Genomic DNA, 19864 nt, shown 5'->3' on the forward strand with positions numbered 1-19864 from the left:
TGTGTACGGTTTTTTAAAATGAGTGTGTGATTGGGGTGGCGACAGGAGTGATATTGGCTGAATGTGGGAAATTGGGGATAGCTGGGTGGCACCATGGACTGGCACGGCCAAAGGGCCCCCATCCACACTGTATTGCTCTGTGACCTTATTCAACCTGACCTGCTGAGTGTTACCATCATTTTCAGGAGCAACACACACACAAGCAACTGGAAGAACTCAACAGGTCAGGCAGCATCTACGGAAGGGGAATTTCCAGCCATTGAATATCGCGGTCAGAGAGATCCTACCATTGAGCCATGCAACAAATAATTGGGGCATGTTTTACAGGGTAATGGGGGGGACAGGGGGATGAATCCAGGAATTAGTGTCTGCTTGAAACTGCTTATTTTAAACTGTGAGAGGTACCAGGATTGAGAACTTCAAAGTAAATGTGCACAATCTAACCATAACTCTGATTTAACCAGCCTTCCCTTCTACTTTGAGCACTGGGGGTGCACTGACTGACACCATCTTTAGTAACAGGACTGAGAAGTCGCAATGAAGACGAGGAGGACAGAGGATTAACTTCTGCACAGAATTCCTTTATTCTTCAGTAACTCAAAGTACTTGCTGGTTTAGACCTTGTTAAAGGCAGCAACGTCAACACTTTGCACCTGGAAAGGATGAGAAAACAGAAAGATAGGTTAGGACAAGGGGTACTTTAACATTGCAACCGAGAGCAAGAAGATAGATTCACGATTATTACTTGTCATTCTTCAGCACTCACGCGTAAAGAACAAAATGATTGCTACTCCCAATCCAATACAGCATAAAAATGTAATAAGCATAAAAACACAATAAGCACAAATATAGAACACAATGTACAAGTAACTGTTTGAGTCTGGCCATATATACATAAGATTCACTTTTTAGTTTCAAGTTCCTGGCAGTCAACATCTCTAAGGTTCTATCCTGGGCCCTACACATTGATGCAATTACAAAGAAGGCACCGACAGTGGCTATTTTTCATTAAGAGTTTGAGGAAAGTTGGTAAGTCACCAAACACTCCAGCAAATTGTTACGATGGTCTGTGGAGAGCATTCAAACTCGCTGGATCACCGTCCGGTGGGGAGGGGCAACTGCACAGGATTGGAAAAAGCTGCAGAAAGCTGCCATCTCAGCCAGGTCCATCATGGGCACTCGCCTCCCCAGCATTGACTCAAAAAGGCAGCATCCATCACTGAGGACCTCCATCGCCCAGGACACGCCTTCCTCTCACTGCCAACATCAGGTAGGCGGTACAGCCACCTGAAGACACTCGGTTTTAGGAACAGCTGCCTCCCCTCTGCCATGTACACTACCTCATCATTTTTGGCTCTTTTTGCACTATTCATTTTTTATATACATGTATATTTCTTATTGTAGCTTAGATTTTTTATGCATTGTACTGTACTGTCACAAAACAACACATTTCACAATATACTGTACGTCAGTGATATTAAACATGATTCTGATGTATAGAGTTACAATTAGAATTAAGAACATTTTTATTTCTTCCATCCAGCTCACACGAGGGAGTAAAACTCTTTGTTGCGTCTTCACAACCATAACTGACAGGAAATGATAAAATGACAAAAGGACTCTTGGCAAGAGGAACACTTCTAGATCATATGAAAACACAGTAGGTCAGCGACTGTGTCAGTGCAGGTATGAGGTGTGGAGTGTTAAAGTGATGGGGGGGTTGGGGGAGATAAGAGCATAGGAGTTTTACGACTGGACTAGTAGCTAGTAGTGAATTTAATTGTGGTTAATTAAAAAACAATAATTCCAAGCCAGGGCGAGACTTGCACGGTGAACACTAGGCCACTGAGAGTGGGGTAGAATAGTGGGAACTGGGAATACAGATCACAACTCCTTGAAAATGGTGTCAAAGGTAGATAGGTTTGCAAAGAGAGGTTTTGGCACATTTGCCTTCATAAATCAGGGCATTCAGTATGGGGTGAGGGGGGTGGTGATGTTATAGTGTAGTTGTGCAAGACATTAGCAAGGCCACATTTGGAGTATTGTGTGCTGTTCTGGGTACCTACCTACAGGAAAGATAACAAAAAGGATTGAAAGGACACAGAAAATTTATAAGGATGTTGCTGGGATTTGTGGACTCGATTTATACAGAAAGGTTGGATAAGTTAGTACTTTATTCCTAAGAATAAAGAGTATCATTCCTAAAGAATAAAGAGCATGGAGAATGATGAGATTTGAAAGAGTTACACAAAACTGAGGGCTACAGACAGGGTAAATAAAAGCAGGTCTTTTCCATTGAGGTTGGGTCAGACTAGAGGTCAAAGGTTAAGAGTGAATGGTGAAATATTTAAGGGGACTCTGAGGGGGAAATTCTTCATTCAGAAGGTGATGTGAGTGTGGAACAAGCTGCCAGAAGTAGTAGATACCACAAGGTAAGATCTAGGAGCAGAATTAGGCCATTTGGTCCTTTGAGTCTGCTCTGCTATTGCATCAAGGCTGATCCAATTTTCCTCTCAGCCCCAATCTCCTGACTTCTCCCCATATCCCTTCATGCCCCGATCAACCTCTGCCTTAAATATACATAAAGACTTGGCCTCCACAGCTGCCTGAGGCAAGGAATTTCACAGATTCACCACTCTCTGGCTAAAGAAATTCATCCTCATCTCCGTTCTAAAAGGATGGCCCTCTGTTTTGAGGCTGTATCCTCTGGTCTTAGACTCTCCCACCATAGGAAACATCCTCCCCACATCCACTCTATCGAGGCCTTTCATCATTAAATAGGTTTCAATGAGGTCACCCCTCATTCTTCTGAATTCTAGTGAATACAGGCCCACAGCCATCAAACGAGCTATGTAATCCTGGAATCATATTTGTGAACCTCTTTTGAACCCTCTCCAGTTTCAGTACATCCTTTCTAGGATAAGGGGCCCAAAACTGCTCACAATACTACAAGTGAGGCCTCACCAGTCCCTCATAAATTCTCAACATTACATCCTTGTTTTTATATTCTAGTCCTCTTGAAATGAACGCTAACATTGCACTTGCGTTCCTCACCACAGACTCAACCTGCAAATTAATCTCCCAAGTCCCTGTTTTTTGTATTTTCTCTTCATTTAGAAAATAGCTAACCCTTTCATTTCTTCTACAAAGTATATGATCATACACTTCCTCACACTGTATTCCATCTGCTATTTCTTTGCCCATTCTCCTAATCTAAGTCCTTCTGCCCCTCCACCTACCTTCATACTGTCTGCAAATTTTGCAAAGGTATCAATTCCATCACCCAAATCATTGATGTACATTGTAAAAAGAATCAGTCCCAACACAGACTCCTGTGGAACACCACTAGACGCTGGCAGCCAGCCAACAAAGGCTCCCTTTATTCCCACTCTTTGCCTCCTGCCAAACAGCTACTGCTTTAATCCATGCTGGAATCTTTCTGTAATACCACGGGCTGTTTATGGGTTCAGTTATCACACTGAAGAGAGGTTTGGAAAGGTACACGGACGGGAGGGGTTTGAAGGTGTTCTGTGTGCATAGAGATGTACAGGCCGGCACGGACTAAATGGGCCAAATGGCTCCATGCGAAGTACGGTGGTGAAACTACCAGAAGTCTGTTCTAACCCACCAGACAAGAGATGGGCCAAAGGGCCAGTCATGGAAACCCAGGCTGTGTAGGACATTTCTTTTCAAAGAGGGTGGCGAATCCTTGGAGTGTATTTAAAGTGGAAGTAGAACGTAGAACAGCACGGGCTCTTCGTCCGAAACTTTTCAGGGCGGCAAGGTGGTGTAGCAGTTACTTCGATACTTTACAGCGCCAGTGATCAGGACTTAATTCCCGCCACTGTGTGTGGACTTTGTACGGACAGCCCGTGACCACGTGGGATTCATTTGGGGGCCCTGGCTCCCCCCACATCCCAAAGGTATACAGATTAGGATTACTTGCCGGCTGCCCCCAACATGTCCTCCAACTGTGATGGTCCCTGATAAACAGTGTTGGTCACAAGTTAAGCTAATCGTAAATCTTAATCTTACTCTAGATCAATCTGATGCTTTGCTCCCTAATAGCCCTTCTGTTTTCTTTCAACCATGAGCAAGTTTCTGACAGATTGAAGGACTGAGGACGCTGAGAAGCCTGGAGCATATCAGCAACAATCCTATCAGAAGGCAGGGCAGCAAGGTGGCCTCCTCGCTCCTATTTTCCATGTTCTGTGGACGCGATGGCAAGGAAACCCATTAGGACTGACCCCTTACCCCGATTCGTCTCCTAGTGTTAGATATTCAGCCAGAGGACACCCTACGCCCTCAATACTCGAGGCTTCAGCAAGAGTGAAGCTCAAAGTTCAAAGTATATATATGTCAGCATATACAACCCTGAGACTCCTTTTCTTGCAGGCATACTCAATAAATCCAATAACCACAACAGAATCAATGAAAGGTCACACCACCAACAGGGCAGACAACCAGTGTGCAAAGACAACAAACTGCACATACAAAAAGAAATAAAATAAATAAGCAGAGAATATTGAGAACATGAGGTGATGAAGAACACTCACATAATCCTCAAACGTGATGATCTGTTCCTCCAGCTCGTCGGTGCCGACCTTGTCGTCCTCCACCACGCACTGGATCTGGAGCTTCTTGATGCCGTAGCCGACGGGGACCAGCTTGGAGGCCCCCCACACCAGGCCGTCCATCTGCACTGTGCGCACACACTCCTCCAGCTTCGCCATGTCCGTCTCGTCGTCCCACTGACAGAGACAGGGCACACGTTACAGGCACTGGCTTCACACACAGCCTCACGTCCTACACCTACCAACCTGCAGCCTCGCCCCGAGTCCTGGCCCAAATATAATTGTTGCCGACAGTTCCAATGATGGCCTGTTTTGAGCGCCTGTACCTGCTCCTCCTCCCCACCCTGGTTAGCAAGAATAAAAGTGCCACACACCAGGGCAGAAGGTGCATTCAGTGATATCTCCCGTGTCTCCAGTTCCACACAGGTGGAGTAAGACCAGAAGACAAAGGAGAAGAATTAGACAATTTGGCCCACTGTGTGCGCTCCACTGTATCATCCCTCTCAACCGCATTCTCCTGCCTTCTCCCCGTAACCTTTGACACCCTAACCTATCAAACTTCACTTTAAGTATACATTATATGGTCTCTACAGTCATCCATGGCAATGAATGCCATAGATTTACCACCCTCCAGCTAAAGAGATTCTTCCTCATTTCAGTTCTAAATGGATGTCCCTCTATTCCGAGGTAGTGCTCTCATGTCCTAACTCCCCCACTATAGGGAGTAGGGAGGAGGAGTCTGAATAAGGGCCTTTCCTCCCACCATTCCTCATTCTGGGATCCAGCAGGAAAAGATGACTATGTCCCTGACCTTCAAGAGGACTGCTAGCGAGGTTACAGAGCAAGGACAAAATGAGGAACAACCGGGCGCCATGGTAGCCTAACTGTGAGCGCAATGCTAATGCAGCTCAGGGCGTCTGTTTGGAGGTCAATTCCAACAGTGCCTGGAAGGAGTTTGCACATCTTCCCCGAGAGTGGGCGAGTTTCCTCTGGGCGCTGCGCTGCGGTCGGTCTCCTCCCACAGTTCACAGACGTACTGGTTAGTAGGGTAATTGGTCATTGTAAACTGTCCTGTGATTAGGCCAGGGTTATATCAGTGGGTTGCGGGGCGGTGCCTCAGGACCTGTTCCATGCTGTACCTCTAACTCTAAATAAAATTCTCTGAAGGGGGCAGATCATTGGGGGGGGGGGGGAAAAGGAAGGTATCTTACAGGTTTGACATCCAGGAGGATGGAGGATTTGGCGATGAGGGCGGGCTTCTTGGATTTCTTCTCGGCGTACTGGCGGAGCCGCTCCTCCCGGACCCGCTCGCTCTCCGCGCTGTCCTCCTCGTCGCTGCTGCCGAAGAGGTCCAGGTCGTCGTCGTCATCGTCCTCCTCCGGCTGCTTTGTGCTGGGCTGAGAGAGGAGGGCAGGGTGAACATGCACATTAGAGGGGGTGAGGGAGCTGCAGCAAGGCAAGAGCTGACAGAGACGGTGTGCGGACCCAGGCCGAGCACGGCCCTCGAGACCCAAACTCTCCTTTGCACAGCCTTTCTGTTCAACGTCACCACGCAGATAAAGATGTAAATCAGATGCAAGGCACACACTCACTATTGGGTAGTTACTATACTAATTCCCCATAAACACAGATTTAATTGGTTATTTATACTTGAAATATGTATAATTGACACTTAAATATGCAAATGATGGGATCAAGAAGTGCACATAGTTTTTAAGAGATTAATATCTGTATACAGTGAGACCACGATGCTGCCCGGGTAAGAGAGCATTTCTCACAAGGGTAGGTTGGGCGGGCTAGGAATTTTCTCTTTGGAGCAAAGGAAGGTGGCTAATACGAGAGGGCATAATTTTCAGGCAATTGGAGGAAGTACGGGGGGGGCGAAACGGGATGTCAGAGGATGAGAAGTGACTTGATAGAGGCATGTAAGGTAAGAGGCATAGATAGAATGAACAATCAGACATTTTCCCCAAGGTGGGTGCCTGGAACATCCTGCAGGGTGGTGGTAGAGGCAGATTCATTAAGGGGAATTAAGAAGCTCTTAGATAGGCACATAGATGATAAAAATATGGAGGGTACATTACATGGTTAGCATAAGATTGTGGGCTAAAGGGCCTGTGCTATGCTGTAGCACCAATAATGTCATTTCTTAGATCAAAATTCAGAACAGTCTGGCGCCAAGGGCTCGGCTGTTCTCCTCGTGCACAGGGTGATTGAGAAATGAGCACGAGTTGTCAGAGTACGGTTAACAGGGGCAGGCACTGGGGTGAGCAAACCCCTCTCCCAGCGCCCAGATAGCCCCCCCACAGGACAGCAAAGGGTGGGCATCACAGCCTCACCCACCAAAACCAGGATAAGCAGACGTCCCAACCCTCAGCTTCACACTTGCCCAGAGACAACTAAGATACAGGAGCCTTAGGACCCACACCACCAGGTTCAGGAAGTTCAACTTCTCTCACCACAACAATGAACTGATTCCACAACCGATCGACTTGCTCTTAAGGACTTTACAACTCAGATCCGTCATGTCATTCATATTTTGTTCTTTTTCCCTCTTTTTCTATTTGCACAATTTGTTATTTTTTGCATATTGGTTGTTTGTATTTGCTTGTTGTAGCTTTTCATTGATTCTATTGTTTACTGTGAATGCCCAAAGTAAATGAACTTCAGGGTAGTAAATGGTGACATTTACATACTCTGATAATAAATTTACTTTGATTTTGAACTTATTTTGACTTTGACTCACATTAATACCACAACCTCTGATCATTGCTTCATGGAAACTTCCTGTCCCCTCCCACATTCGCTCCCTCCCTGGTACCCATTTGCCGCCCCCCCCCCCCCACCGCCGCCACAAGCTATGTGACTCCTTCCCTTCAGGGACCCCTGAGCAGCTGACCTTGCTGGGCTGGGTTGGTGCAGACACCACGGGTTTGGCGCTGGTCAAGGACTTCTCCATTGTGGAAAGACGCAGCTCCAACTTCGAGAACATTAACCGTAGTTCTTCCACCTCTAGCCAGGGGGAGGAAACAAGAGAACAACTTCAGAGCACAATACAACCTTACAGGGAGGAACTACTACTCGGGGCATACACAGTGCTGGCAAGGCCTGAATTTCACCAAGGCACAAAAGATTCTACAGATGCTGGAAATTTGGAGGAACTCAGCAGGTCAGGCAGCAGCTACGGAGGGGAATGGACAGTTGACGTATAGGGTTAACTGCAATGGGTTTCCTTCCACATCCCAAAGACGTACCTGTTAGTAGGTTAATTGGTCATTGTAAATTGTCCTGTGGTTTGGTCAGTGTTAAATAGGTGGGTTACCGGGCATTTCGGGTCATTGGGCCGGAAGGGCCTGTTCTGACTGTATCTCTAAATGTGTGTTGGCCCCAGCTCATCCTCCGTCTGCGCTGGTCGTTGACACAAATGATGCATTTCACTGTATGTTTTGATGTACACGTGAGAAATAATGCTAAAGATAATCTTTTTAACGAGCTGTTGTAAATTCTCCTCGGAGTCCGGGCGAAGAGCTGATGAGAAAGTGAAGGAAGTAAGATGGGTCAGGGTGGAAATCATGTACAAACGAGAGTGTGATAGTCGGTGCAGACTTGATGGGCTGAAGAGGCCAGTTAGTTCAATGCTAAAGTCTCCAATTCAGCACAGAAAGACGGGTCCTGGAGCTTGCGGGTCAGAAATCAAAGTCCCGTCATTGACCCTGAGGTCGATACCAAAGATCCTAGCTCAAAGGTCAAATCCCACATGTTGCATGATTGGAAGTCGGAGGACCAATTTTGTTGCAACAAAGCAAAACAAAAATAGCAAATTAATTTCCTTTCCTCCCGCGTACACACCCTTGGCCTTGGACCTGCAGTTGCACACTCACAGATATTGGTGCTTCTGCTGTCTTGCTGACCATTGTGGACACGCTATGTTTCGCCAGAGTGGGCAGTGACACTTGCGGGCTGCCCCAGCACATTCTTAGGCTGTGCTGGCTGATAACGCAAACAACACGTTTCACTCTGCATGTGATTAATAATTGAATCTGAATCCAACCACGTCAAGGATCCAGAGTGAAGAGGGAGCTTTCCCCGATGTCCTGCCCACGGACGAAGGTAAAAGTCACATCAATTCAAGCTGAATATGGCTCCCACTCCCCCCACTCTCTCTCTGTTAAGGTGAGAGCCGTTACAACTCACCTCCCTGCCCTCATCACCTACCCTTGTGCAAGTTCTGGTTCTCCCTCTCCAAGCTGGTGACGCGGGAGCACAGCTCATTATCCGCACCCTGGATTGCGCTCTGCAAAGGGAAACAGTTGATATTAGCTCTACAACATAAGCAGAAGGACATTCGGGAGTAGATTCGGGTCAGAGGAGCGTTTGATGGCTCTGGGCCTGTACCCACTGGAATTTAGAAGAACAAGGCAGACCTGATAGAAACCTATGAAATATCTAATACCAAAGAGTATGCATTTAAGGTGAAAAGGGGGCAATTTGAAAAGGGGTGTGAGGGGCATGTGCTTTTACACAGTGGTGGGTGGCTGGAATGTGCTGCCAGGGGTGGAGCAGAGGCAGATACATTACAGCAACACACACAAAATGCTGGAGGAATTCAGGTCAGGCAGCACCAATGGAAATGAATGAATAGGCACGTTTCGGTCTTCTAGACTACATTAGAGACTTTTAGAAAACGTTTAGATAGGCACACGAATGTGAGAGAAATGGAAGGATGTGGATATAGTTTAGTTGGCTATTGAATTACTACTTTATCTGGTTTGGCACAACATTGTGGGCCACAGGACCTGTTCCTGTGCTGTACTGTTCTATGTTCTATTGCAAGTCCTGGACAGAGTGGACGTTTCCAATAGTGGGGAGTCTAGGACCAGAGCGCACAGCTTCAGGATTGAGATGTCCCTTTAGAAGAGATGAGTAATTCCTGGACTATTTGGCAACAAATTAAAACAGGTTACTCTGCAGCAGCACCCACTGTAAGATCAGGATTCAATCCCCACCACTGTTTATGTTCTCCCAGTGATCACGTGGGTTTTTTCCAGGTGCTCCAGTTTCCCTCCCACACTCCAAAGGTGAACAGGTTACGATTAGTGAGCTGTGGGCATGCGATGCTGGCTTTGAAAGTATGGCGACATTTGTGGGCTACCCCCAGCACATCTTGGACTGCGTTGGTCTTTGATGTAAACGACACATTTCACTGTACGTACATGTGACAAATTAAGCCTTTTTATTTATCTTTTCTTTGGATTGATGTCTGATTGGCACGGTTCACACCTTGAGAAAACACGCGTGTACAATTCTGGGAACTAGCCTGGAAGCTTTACGACACTGGTGATTACCACTTGGCCCGTCACGTCTGACCCAATGGGAAAGCAGGCATGCAATGCGACCCCTCCCCGAACAAGATTCAACAGCACAATCCAGCAAGTCTAAATGTGGAACTGACATTGAGTACTGAATCACACATTCTCCTCTCCTCCAGGCACCGCAGACTTTTTGTAAAGAGTGCTCTCCATTGACTTTGGCTCAGAGGGGTAAGGCGGGTGACTTTGGCTCAGAGGGGTAAGGCGGGTGACTTTGGCTCAGAGGGGTAAGGCGGGTGACTTTGGCTCAGAGGGGTAAGGAGGGTGACTTTGGTTCAGAGGGGTAAGGCGGGTGACAGCAGCACACTGCAGAAGGACTCGAACAGATTAGGAGAATGGACAAAGGACAAAGAAATGCCAGATGGAATACAGTGATGAGAAGTGTATGGTGATGCACTACAGTAGAAGAATAAAGATGTGCACTATTTTTTAAATGGGGATCAAATTTGGAAATTGGAGCTGCAAAGGGGCTGGCAGGTCGAGTCAATGGTAAGGAAGGCAAATGCAATGTTAGCATCCATTTCAAGAGGAGTAGAATATAATACCAAGGATGTAATACTAAGGCTTTAGAAGGCATTGGTCAGACCACACTTGGGAGTATCGTAAGCAGTTTTGGGCCCCTTATCCAAGAAAGGATGTGCTGGCTTTGGAGAGAGTCCAGAGGTTTATGAGAATGATTCTGGGAATGGAAGCATTTACATCGAAGGGTGTTTGATGGGTCTGAGCCTGTACTCACTGGAGTTTAGAAGAATAGGGATGGGGGAACCTCACTGAAACCTATTAAAATATTGAAAGGACTGGATAGAGTAGATGTGGAGAGGATGTTTCCAAAAAGTAGTAAAGTCCAGGACCAGAAAGCACAGCTCAGAATAAAAGGACATCTATTTAGAACTGATACGAGGAGAAATCCTAGAGGACGGTGAAACTGTGGAATTCATTGCCACAGGTGACTGTGGTGACCAAGTCATTGAGTACATTTAAAATGGAGACCAATAGGTACCAGTACTTATGGGTGGTAGACAGCAGAACACACAGCCGGCTGGGCTCAGCTCTCTGCATGCAGCAGGGGGAGGGGGGGAGAAGCCACACTCTGTAAATGAGAAGCAGAGATGGAGGTGGGAGTGATGTTGAATCAAATGCCAAAGCAGACATACAGTGCATCAGCATACTTACTTTCTGAGGAGGAACAAGACAGACATTCTTTGCCAGGAAATAAAAACACAGGTTTAGTAGTTTGAGGACACAAATCACTACAGTTATTTGTTGCAACGGTCATGCTGATACAGTTAGATAACACACGTGAGGAATGATCACATTTTGCACCACCGCTCCAGAGTAACACAGCAAGACTGGGGGACATGCAGCCATTTAGATCAGAATCCCAATACCCAAATGCAACTCTAATGTGTGAAGAGACCAATAATAAAATACACACGCACACACTCAGTATGAGAATGGATTGCAGCAACTAGAGAGAAAGAACCAGTGACAAGATCTTTAGAATATGATTAATGCCAGGACAGCCAGACTCCAGAACAGTTACTTTCCCCAAGCAGTGAGCCTGATTAACACCTCCACTCACCAACTCCACCACTACTTTACTACTTCCCGTCAGTCACCTTATGCAAAGTCTAGTGTCACTTTATGGACGTACAGTCAGTGTGTAGAGGCTGTCTTATGCATTTATATGTATTGTGCTTTATCTTTTGTGTTATTACTGTCCTGCATTGGATCCAGGGAATCAGTTATTTCATTCTTCCACTTGTGTACAGGAAATCACATTAAACAATAGAGTCATAGAATAGTACAGCTGAGAAACAGGCTCTTCTACCCATCTAACGTGCCAAACCATTTAAACTGCCTACTCCCATCGACCTGCATCAGGACTACAATCCTTCGAGGCCCTACCATCAATGTACCTAGCCAGACTTCTCTTAAATGTTGAAATCAAGTTCACATGCACCACTTGTGCTGGCTGCTCATTCCACACTCTCACCACCTTCTGAGGGAAGAAGTTTCCCCTCATGTTTCCCTTAAGCTTTTCACCTTTCACCCATCTAATTGCAGTCTCACCCAGCCGCAGTGGAAAAAAAGGCTTGCATTTACCCTATCTATACCATTCCTAGTTTTGCATGCCTCTATCAAGTCTCCCCTCAATCTTCTACATTCCAGGGAATGAAGTTCTGACCTATTCAATCTACCCCTTTAACTTGGGTCCTCCAGTCCCGGCAATCTTGAATCTTGAAGTGCCATGGTATGTTAGAAGTTGCAAACAGAGCACACAATGCACGAGTTAGCAGAGTTCACTCCAAAAGGGAACAGCATGGGTGACAAAGATTAGTGACACAGTGGGGTGGGGGAGAGCAGCATGCCACCTAACATTATCCATCGCCATGGAACCTCACATGGCTCGAGACGGGCTCGACGCTATCACGGACCGCTTCTTTGGGATTTCTGCCAGCCTCGCAGACAGACGAGATCTGCTTGTGGAAATACATGGAGGGATGGAGGTTATGGGATGTGATAGTCACAATGCTCCACAAGTACCAGCTGCTCTCTGGCATGACAGAAAGCCACTGACACATCTGATAACAAAGCATACTTGCACTGACGAAAGCAGCCTCAGTGGATTATGATCTCTCCTGTAACACTCTCATGGATTTGCTCATACGTCAGGCAACACTGCCCAGTTAATTGCAACACAAACCACCCTCCTACAGCCAATTCAGTGACCTGATTCTTAATGGACAAGAAGGAATCAGTCTCACTTAAATGAGTACCACTATTTGATTTTAAAATATAATACAAATGCTCTCCCTAACAGATACCTCAGTTATTGGTGGACCTGAGAGGGGCACGTTTAGGGTCCACCACTTCAAGATGCTTTAAAATGCTACCTCACTGAGGCTGCAGTCCACATATTCAAACGATATTTCCATTCAAGACAGAGCCGTCCTTTCAGAACAATTACCCTGTTCTTGATTTCTGGACAGACTCCTGGTGCTGTTTGACAAAGAGCAGGAGACTCTTTATGTACTGTCAGACCCCCCCCCCCCCGCATCATGTGCTGGGAAAGGACGAGTGGAGGTCAGAGGCTTGCAAGATTGCAGATGGTGGAATATGGAGCACTGCACAATCTGTTGGAGGTTCTGACACAGGGGTTTGACCCAGAACATCAGCATTTTCTTTCCTCTCACAGATGCTGCACTTCCAGCAGGTTATGTGTTGACATGGGGAGGTTGTTCGGTGCTCCGTCACGAGCTTTGACCAATCAGGAAATCTAACCATAGGTTAGATCACCTTTATTAGAATAAAATGCAGCACTGAACCCAGGAGGTTCAAGACAGCATTTGGGAAACCTGCGAGAGTTTTGTTTAGGGTTGTAACTGGCTGCACATGGTTTTGGAAGTTCAGACGGCCTTTGAGAAGGTGCAGCACAAAATGAAACTAGTTTAGTATAGAGATTTTTGGGTTGGTAGACTGTGATTAATGGCTTTGTCAGAGGGATTGGTCCTGGAGCATCAGCTGTTCCGGCATGATGATTTGGATGAGGGGACCAAGCCTGGATAGAATGGGCATAGAGAAGTCTTCTCTAGTGAGGGAGTCTAGGACCAGAGGGCACAGCCTCAGAATGGAAAGACTTCACTGTGGAACAGAGATGAAAAGGGAATTTCTTTAGCCAGATGGTGGTGAATCTGTGGAATTCATTGCCACAGACTGCTGTAGAAGCCAAGTCACTGTCTAAAGCAGTGGTTGAAAAGTTCTTGATTAGTATGGGTGTCAAAGGTTACAGGGAGAAGGCAGCAGAATGGGATTGAGAGGGATGATGGATCAGCCATGGTGGGATGGCATGACTGACTTGATGGGCTGAATGACTAAATGCTGATCCTATGTCTTATGGTCTTAGTCTCCATGTATACATGCACAAGGACAAGCTATCAGACCTAGTTATCTCCTCAATCAATAGCCTGTGGAGTTGAAATGTGCCTCCTTGTAGAAGGGTTGCCATGAATGTGCAGGCATTCAAAAACTAATCCTCTATCACACCCTGCTCTGGCAGATTTGTTCCTGGGTCCCATTAAACCTATGGTACACAACTTCAACCTACGCCAGAGGCTCCCAACCCTTTTTTTATGCCATGGACCCCTACCATTAATTGAGGGGTCCGTGGACCCCAGATTGGGAACCCTTGGCTTAAAAACAGTGTAAAATGGCAAATATTAATGCCAATTAGAAAACCTATCCCCACTGATTTGGATCAGAAGGACTAAGAGTACCATAATGTATACGACTGTAAGGGTAGTGGTGAGACTGCAGCTAGAGTACTGATCTCCTTGAAGAAAGATATACTGGCTTTGGAGACAGTGCAGATGTGGTTCACCAGGTTAATCCTGAATATGTGCAGTGAGTCGCCTGGGGCTATACTCACTTGGAATTCAGAAGAATGAGAGGGGATCTTACAGAAACATAATATTATGAAAGGGATGGACAAGATTGAAGCAGAAAGGTTGTTTCCACTGATATGTGAGACAAGAGCTAAGGGACATAGCCGCACGACAGATGCGCCACGGTAGCATAATGGTGAGTATGACGCTGTAGCAGCTCGGGGTGTCAAGAGATCGGAGTTCAATTCCAACAGCATCTGTAAGGAGTCTGTCCGCAGAATGCAAGGGGTTTCTCATTTCCTCCCACAGTACAGAGCATACCGGTTAGCAATTAGTCATTATAAATTGTCCTGTGTTAGGATTAAATCAGGGGTTGCTGAAGGGGCCCATTCCATGCCGTATCTCTAAATAAAATAAGATTTGGGTGAATGGATTTAGGACAGAGATGAAACGGAACTGCTTTTCCCAGAGATTAGTGAATCAGGGGGATTCTCTGCTTCATGGGGCTACCTCATTAAATATATTCAAGACAAAGTCAGATAAACCTTTGCACAGCAGGTGAATTAAGGTTAAGGGGGAAAGGCAGGGAGATGGAGCTGAGTCCACGGCCAGATAGCCATGATCTTATTGAATGGCAGGGCTGGTTCGATGGACCAGATGGCCGACTCCTGCTTCCTCTGTGTCAGCACTATCAGTTATGCTGCTTTCTGTTTTGCTACTGGAGTAGTGGTGCTGCTGAAACCCAGCTGGAGGTGAATGGCGCTGGGGGAGACACACAGCAATTACTGCCCAAATGTTTCAGCCACATTCCCGGCTGCGGACAGACTGAAGAGCTGGTGGGAAAAGTGGCTTCACGTTGCCACGTGGAGTATCGTGAGCAGCATTGGATGCCCTATCTGAGAAAGGACGTACTAGCATTGGAGGGGGTCATGACAATGACTGTGGGAATGAAAGGGTTAATGTACAAGGTGCATCTGATGACTCTAGGCCTGTACTCTCTTGTTGGCATTTAAATGAATGGGGGGAGGGGGAATCTCACTGAAACCTATCAAATATTGAAAGGCCCAGATAGAGTGGATGAGGAGAGGACGTTTCCTGTAGTGGGGGAGTCTAGGACCAGTGGGAACAGCCTCAGAATACAAAGACCTCCCTTTAAAACAGAGATGAGGAATTTCTTTAGCCAGAGGATGGTGAATCTGTGGAATTCATTGCCACAGGTGGCTGTGGAGGACAAGTCATCGGGTGTATTTAAAGCAGAGGTTAATTAGTATGGGTGTCAAAGGTTACTGGGAGAAAGCAGAATGGGGTTGAGAGGGATAATAAATCAGCCATGATGGAAGGGTGGAGAAGACACGATGGTTAATTCTGCTACGGGTTACGGCCATCAGTGGTGAAGGTGATGCTCGGTTGGAACCCACCAGCACAAACGCCAATAGAGTGAACCGCCAGTTTGTAGCGCGTAATTTAGTACCAGAGGGGGAAGCGAGGGGTTAAAAAACAAGAGAAACAGCCCATGGAACCTCATTACTGTCCATGTTCAATGATCTCAAATAAACAATGACTTTTTTTAAACTAGCCAAGATTCAGGAGCAGGCATTAGCAGGCCATGGCTAGAGTCCATTTTACAGAACTGGACATCGATTTTATATAGTTGATATAAAGACTAATGGGGGAGAGATCATGGTTGGGAACCCACAGTCTAAAAGCCTGGTGGGGGCAAAAGCCCTCATCGGCTCTACTGTACTTGGATGAGCACCCATGCAAGATTCAGGTTTATTAGGGCATAATCTACCCATCAAAAAGCATTTTGATAGAGTTTTGTCTCCTGTCAGAGATTCCGGACTTCACAAAGTCCGAAGGCAGGGATACCCATTAGGTATTCATGTACATTTTGACCCTCATGGGTTGGAGTCAAGTTTCCTTGTGAGTTATGTACTGAATGAAATGTGAGAGGGCCTTCTGGGCAGACGACAAGCAAAATAAACAGCTGCTCGTTTGTTTCTCAGCTCTGCCTCTCGTGTGTGTTATTCACTGACACCCGGCTTCCCAATACCACAAACATAACAATATTGGTAACAGCACCCACGCAGGGCTGCAGGCAAGAGCTGGAGGTGGAACAGCTTTATTAGCTCATGGGGCGGAGTGGCCTCTTCCTATGCAGGGATTTCCAAGGTTCTATGGTGCACTGCCTCCCATGGCTGGCTGGCTAATCTTCTACACTCGATATAGAGGGGCAACTGATGTTGATGGAAGTGGAACACCTCTCTTTGCCCTGCACCCTATCGGCACGAATCAGGTCAGCTAGGGCAGAATCTACTTATCAAAATGCCAAAACGCACTGGGCATGGGTCCCCCCCATCATCTGACTGGGGACCACAAATTTCTATGGCATGGATTTCAGTAACAGGTGTTCCAGGTGTCAGATCCTGCACCCAATTTCTACACTGGGGGAAAGAGAAGGCTAAGGCGAGATAGAGTAAAGTCGAAAGCTTTAAAAGTAGCATACGAAGTTTAATACCAGATGTGGGGAGACTGATTAAATCTCCTGTACATGCAGAATAGGCCAAAAAGTCTTCTATACACCACTATTTTAATAGGCTGTGCTGAGGGCAGCCCGCAAAAGTCACCACACATTCCAGCACCGACATTATGGGCGTGCTATTTATAGTGACACCTGCATGCTGCCCCAGCACATCCTTCGGGTGTGATGGTTGTTAATACTAATAAATGCATTTCAATGTATACTGTAGAGTACGTGATTAGACAAAAGCAAATTCTGCTTTTATTTTCTAGAATTGGTGTTGCCTTTTTAGTTTTTCCCATTATATTGAAAATGCATCTGTCTTTCTCTCCATCACTAGTGAGAGAGAAAGCCTGTCTGAGATGTCGAAGTGTTGGGATGGACAGTAGTTTTTGATGGATTCTAGATCATGGTTTGCTGCTTTTGTTGGGAGCAAATGGGTGATGGGGGTTGGTGGGGGAGGAGAAGGAAGATTGATGCTTTTGCTGCTCCTTGTGCGTGGGCGGAGCTTTGGGGTTCTAATGTTTTTCTGTCATTCGATCTTCGGGGTTTCTTTCTGTTTCATGGATGTCTGTGAAGAGTAAGAATCTCAGGTTGCATACTGTATATTAAAAGGAATCACCGAACACTGAACTTGGTTATATTCTTGCCAGATTTGTTTAAGTCTCAGCTTGTCATTAAGCACAGCGTAGGAGAGGCCCAGTGTTTCTATGCCAACCACCGTGCCTACTAACCCCACTTGTCCGCATTAATCTATGACCTGCTCATTCAGAAGCTTGTTAAATGTTACTGTCCCTGCCTCCATCACATCCTCTGGCAGCCATCAGATGCAAATTGACCTTAGTGTGAAGAATTTTATAGTCAGAAAACGTTTAAATATACTTCCTTTCGAAACCTATGCCCTCTACCATGGGAAACATACACTGGCCGTATTTTATATACCTCTCTCACATCACCTCTCAGCCTCCAACAGCTCTTCTAGTCTCTCCTTGTAACTCAAGCACTCCAACACAGGCAACATCCCTGTGAATCTTTTCAGCAATATTTATTCATTATCATTTCAGCAATAATATATTTAATATTTGTTTTTCTTTCTGGTTAAAAGTTCAAAGTAAATTTATGATAGTACATAAATGTCACCATATACATCCTTGAGGTTCATTTTCTTGTGGGCATACTCAATAAATCTATAGAATAATAACTGTAACATTTGCACAATTTGTTGTCTGTCCGTCCTGTCAGGTGCGATCTTTCATTGATTCTATTGTGTTTCTCGTATTCACTGTGAACACCCGCAAGAAAATTAACTTCAGGGTTGTATATGGTGATATACAAACATTTGTATATGGACTTTAATCATAAATTTACTTTGAAAATTATCTTTCCTGCAACCAGAACTGCACAGAATATTCCATGTGCAGCCTCGTTAACATTTTGTACAATTGTAACCCCAAATTCTGACTCGTGCACTCTGTGCCCTGAACGAGGAAGGCAAGCAAACCATATGCCCTCCTCTCCACCCTGTCTACCTGTGTGGCCACGTTCAGGAAACTTTGTACTTGCACCTCAAGGTGCCTCTGTTACCCCCTCGCCAGGGCTCTTTCACGCACTTTGTACGCCCGCCTCTGGTTTAACTGACCAAAATGCAACACTTTGCACTTAGAACAGCACAGCACAGCGCAAATCCCTTGGCCCACAATGTTGTGTCAACCTTTTAACCTTATCTACACTCTCAATCTAACATTTCCCTCCCCATAACCCTCCATTTTATTATCATCCAAACAAGTTTCTAAAACGTCCCTTGTCTATCTACCTCTACCATCACCCCTGGCAGAGTGTTTCCCCTTTCACACCCCCCGTAATTTCCTTCAACCACCCTTAAATTCTGCCCCCTTATATTAGCCATTTCCACCCGATCAATGTCTCTATCATCTGTATGCCTCGATCGTCTCCTCTCATTCTCCCTTGTTCTACAGAGAAAAGCCACAGCTCACTCAACCTATCCTCATAGTACATTTGTCCCATCTGCCAAACTCTTGCCCAGTTTCTCATTGATCTAAACCAGGGGTTCCCAACCTTTCTTACCATTAACGGAGGGGTCCATGTTAGGAACCGCTGATCTAGACCCTGTAACTGCAGACAACTTTCTTCATGGCTGACCACACACCAATTTTGGTGTCATCTGCAAGCTTACTAAACATGCCAAATGTCTTCTCTTCTAAATTATGAACATATGTGACAACAACAGGTGCCCCTCACCGATCCTGGCTACACAACACCTCTAACCTCTGACGAAGGCAAGCTCACTGTCTCCTAAAGACAATGTCTCAAAAGGCAGCATCCATCAGAAAGGACCTCCCACCCCCACATCACCCAGGGTATTCCTTCTTCTCATTGCAACCATCAAGGCGGTGATGAAGGAGCGTGAAGACACATACCCAACATTTTAGGAACGACATCAGGTTCCTGAATGGACAATGAACCCATGTACACTACCTCACTATTTTATTTTGTTCTCTCTATTTTTGCACTACCTATACTACTTAATATATACATTCTTAATTATCACAAGGATGTTGTCAGGACCTGAGTTATAGGGAAAGGTTCAACTAGTTAGGACTTTATTCACTACAGCGTAGGAGAATGAGGGGAGATTTGATAGTGGTATATACAATTATGAGCAGTACAGATAGTGTAGATGCAAGCAGGCTTTTTCCAGTGAGGTTGGGTGAGACTAGAACTAGAAGTCATGGGTCAAAGTTCTAAAACTTTAAGGGGAATATGAGGGGCAATTTCTTCATTCAGGGGGTGGCGAGAGTGTGAAACGTGCTGCCAGTGGAAGTGATAGATGTGGATTTGATTGTGAATTTCAAGAGAAATTTGGACAGGTACGTAGATGGCAGGGATCTGGAGGGCCAAGGTCCGGGTGCAGGTTGATGGAACAAAGCAAAATAATAGTTTGGCACGGACTAGATACGCTGAAGGGCCTGTTTCTGTGCTGTAGCTTTCATCTTT

General features: G+C 45.9%; 1 protein-coding gene across 4 annotated transcripts in view; it reads right to left on the minus strand.

Annotated features, from left to right (window-relative positions):
• Window positions 1–496: 496 nt before the first annotated feature.
• The window catches only part of LOC134344568 (uncharacterized), a 28594-nt gene continuing 9226 nt past the window's right edge, over window positions 497–19864 (minus strand). For 2 of the 4 annotated variants that reach the window (XM_063044588.1, XM_063044587.1), the window contains 6 exons: window positions 12349–12423; window positions 8790–8868; window positions 7474–7586; window positions 5786–5971; window positions 4557–4751; window positions 497–653 (listed from right to left, as the gene is read on the minus strand). In XM_063044588.1, the coding sequence (XP_062900658.1) occupies window positions 615–653; window positions 4557–4751; window positions 5786–5971; window positions 7474–7586; window positions 8790–8868; window positions 12349–12423 (687 nt within the window). In that variant the 3' untranslated portion in view covers window positions 497–614. The remainder of the gene's footprint in view (window positions 654–4556; window positions 4752–5785; window positions 5972–7473; window positions 7587–8789; window positions 8869–12348; window positions 12424–19864) is intronic. The other 2 variants (XM_063044590.1, XM_063044589.1) reach the window with 1 other exon arrangement.

The sequence above is a fragment of the Mobula hypostoma genome, chromosome 3 (genome assembly GCF_963921235.1).
Source record: "Mobula hypostoma chromosome 3, sMobHyp1.1, whole genome shotgun sequence".
Taxonomy (NCBI): Eukaryota; Metazoa; Chordata; class Chondrichthyes; order Myliobatiformes; family Myliobatidae; genus Mobula; species Mobula hypostoma.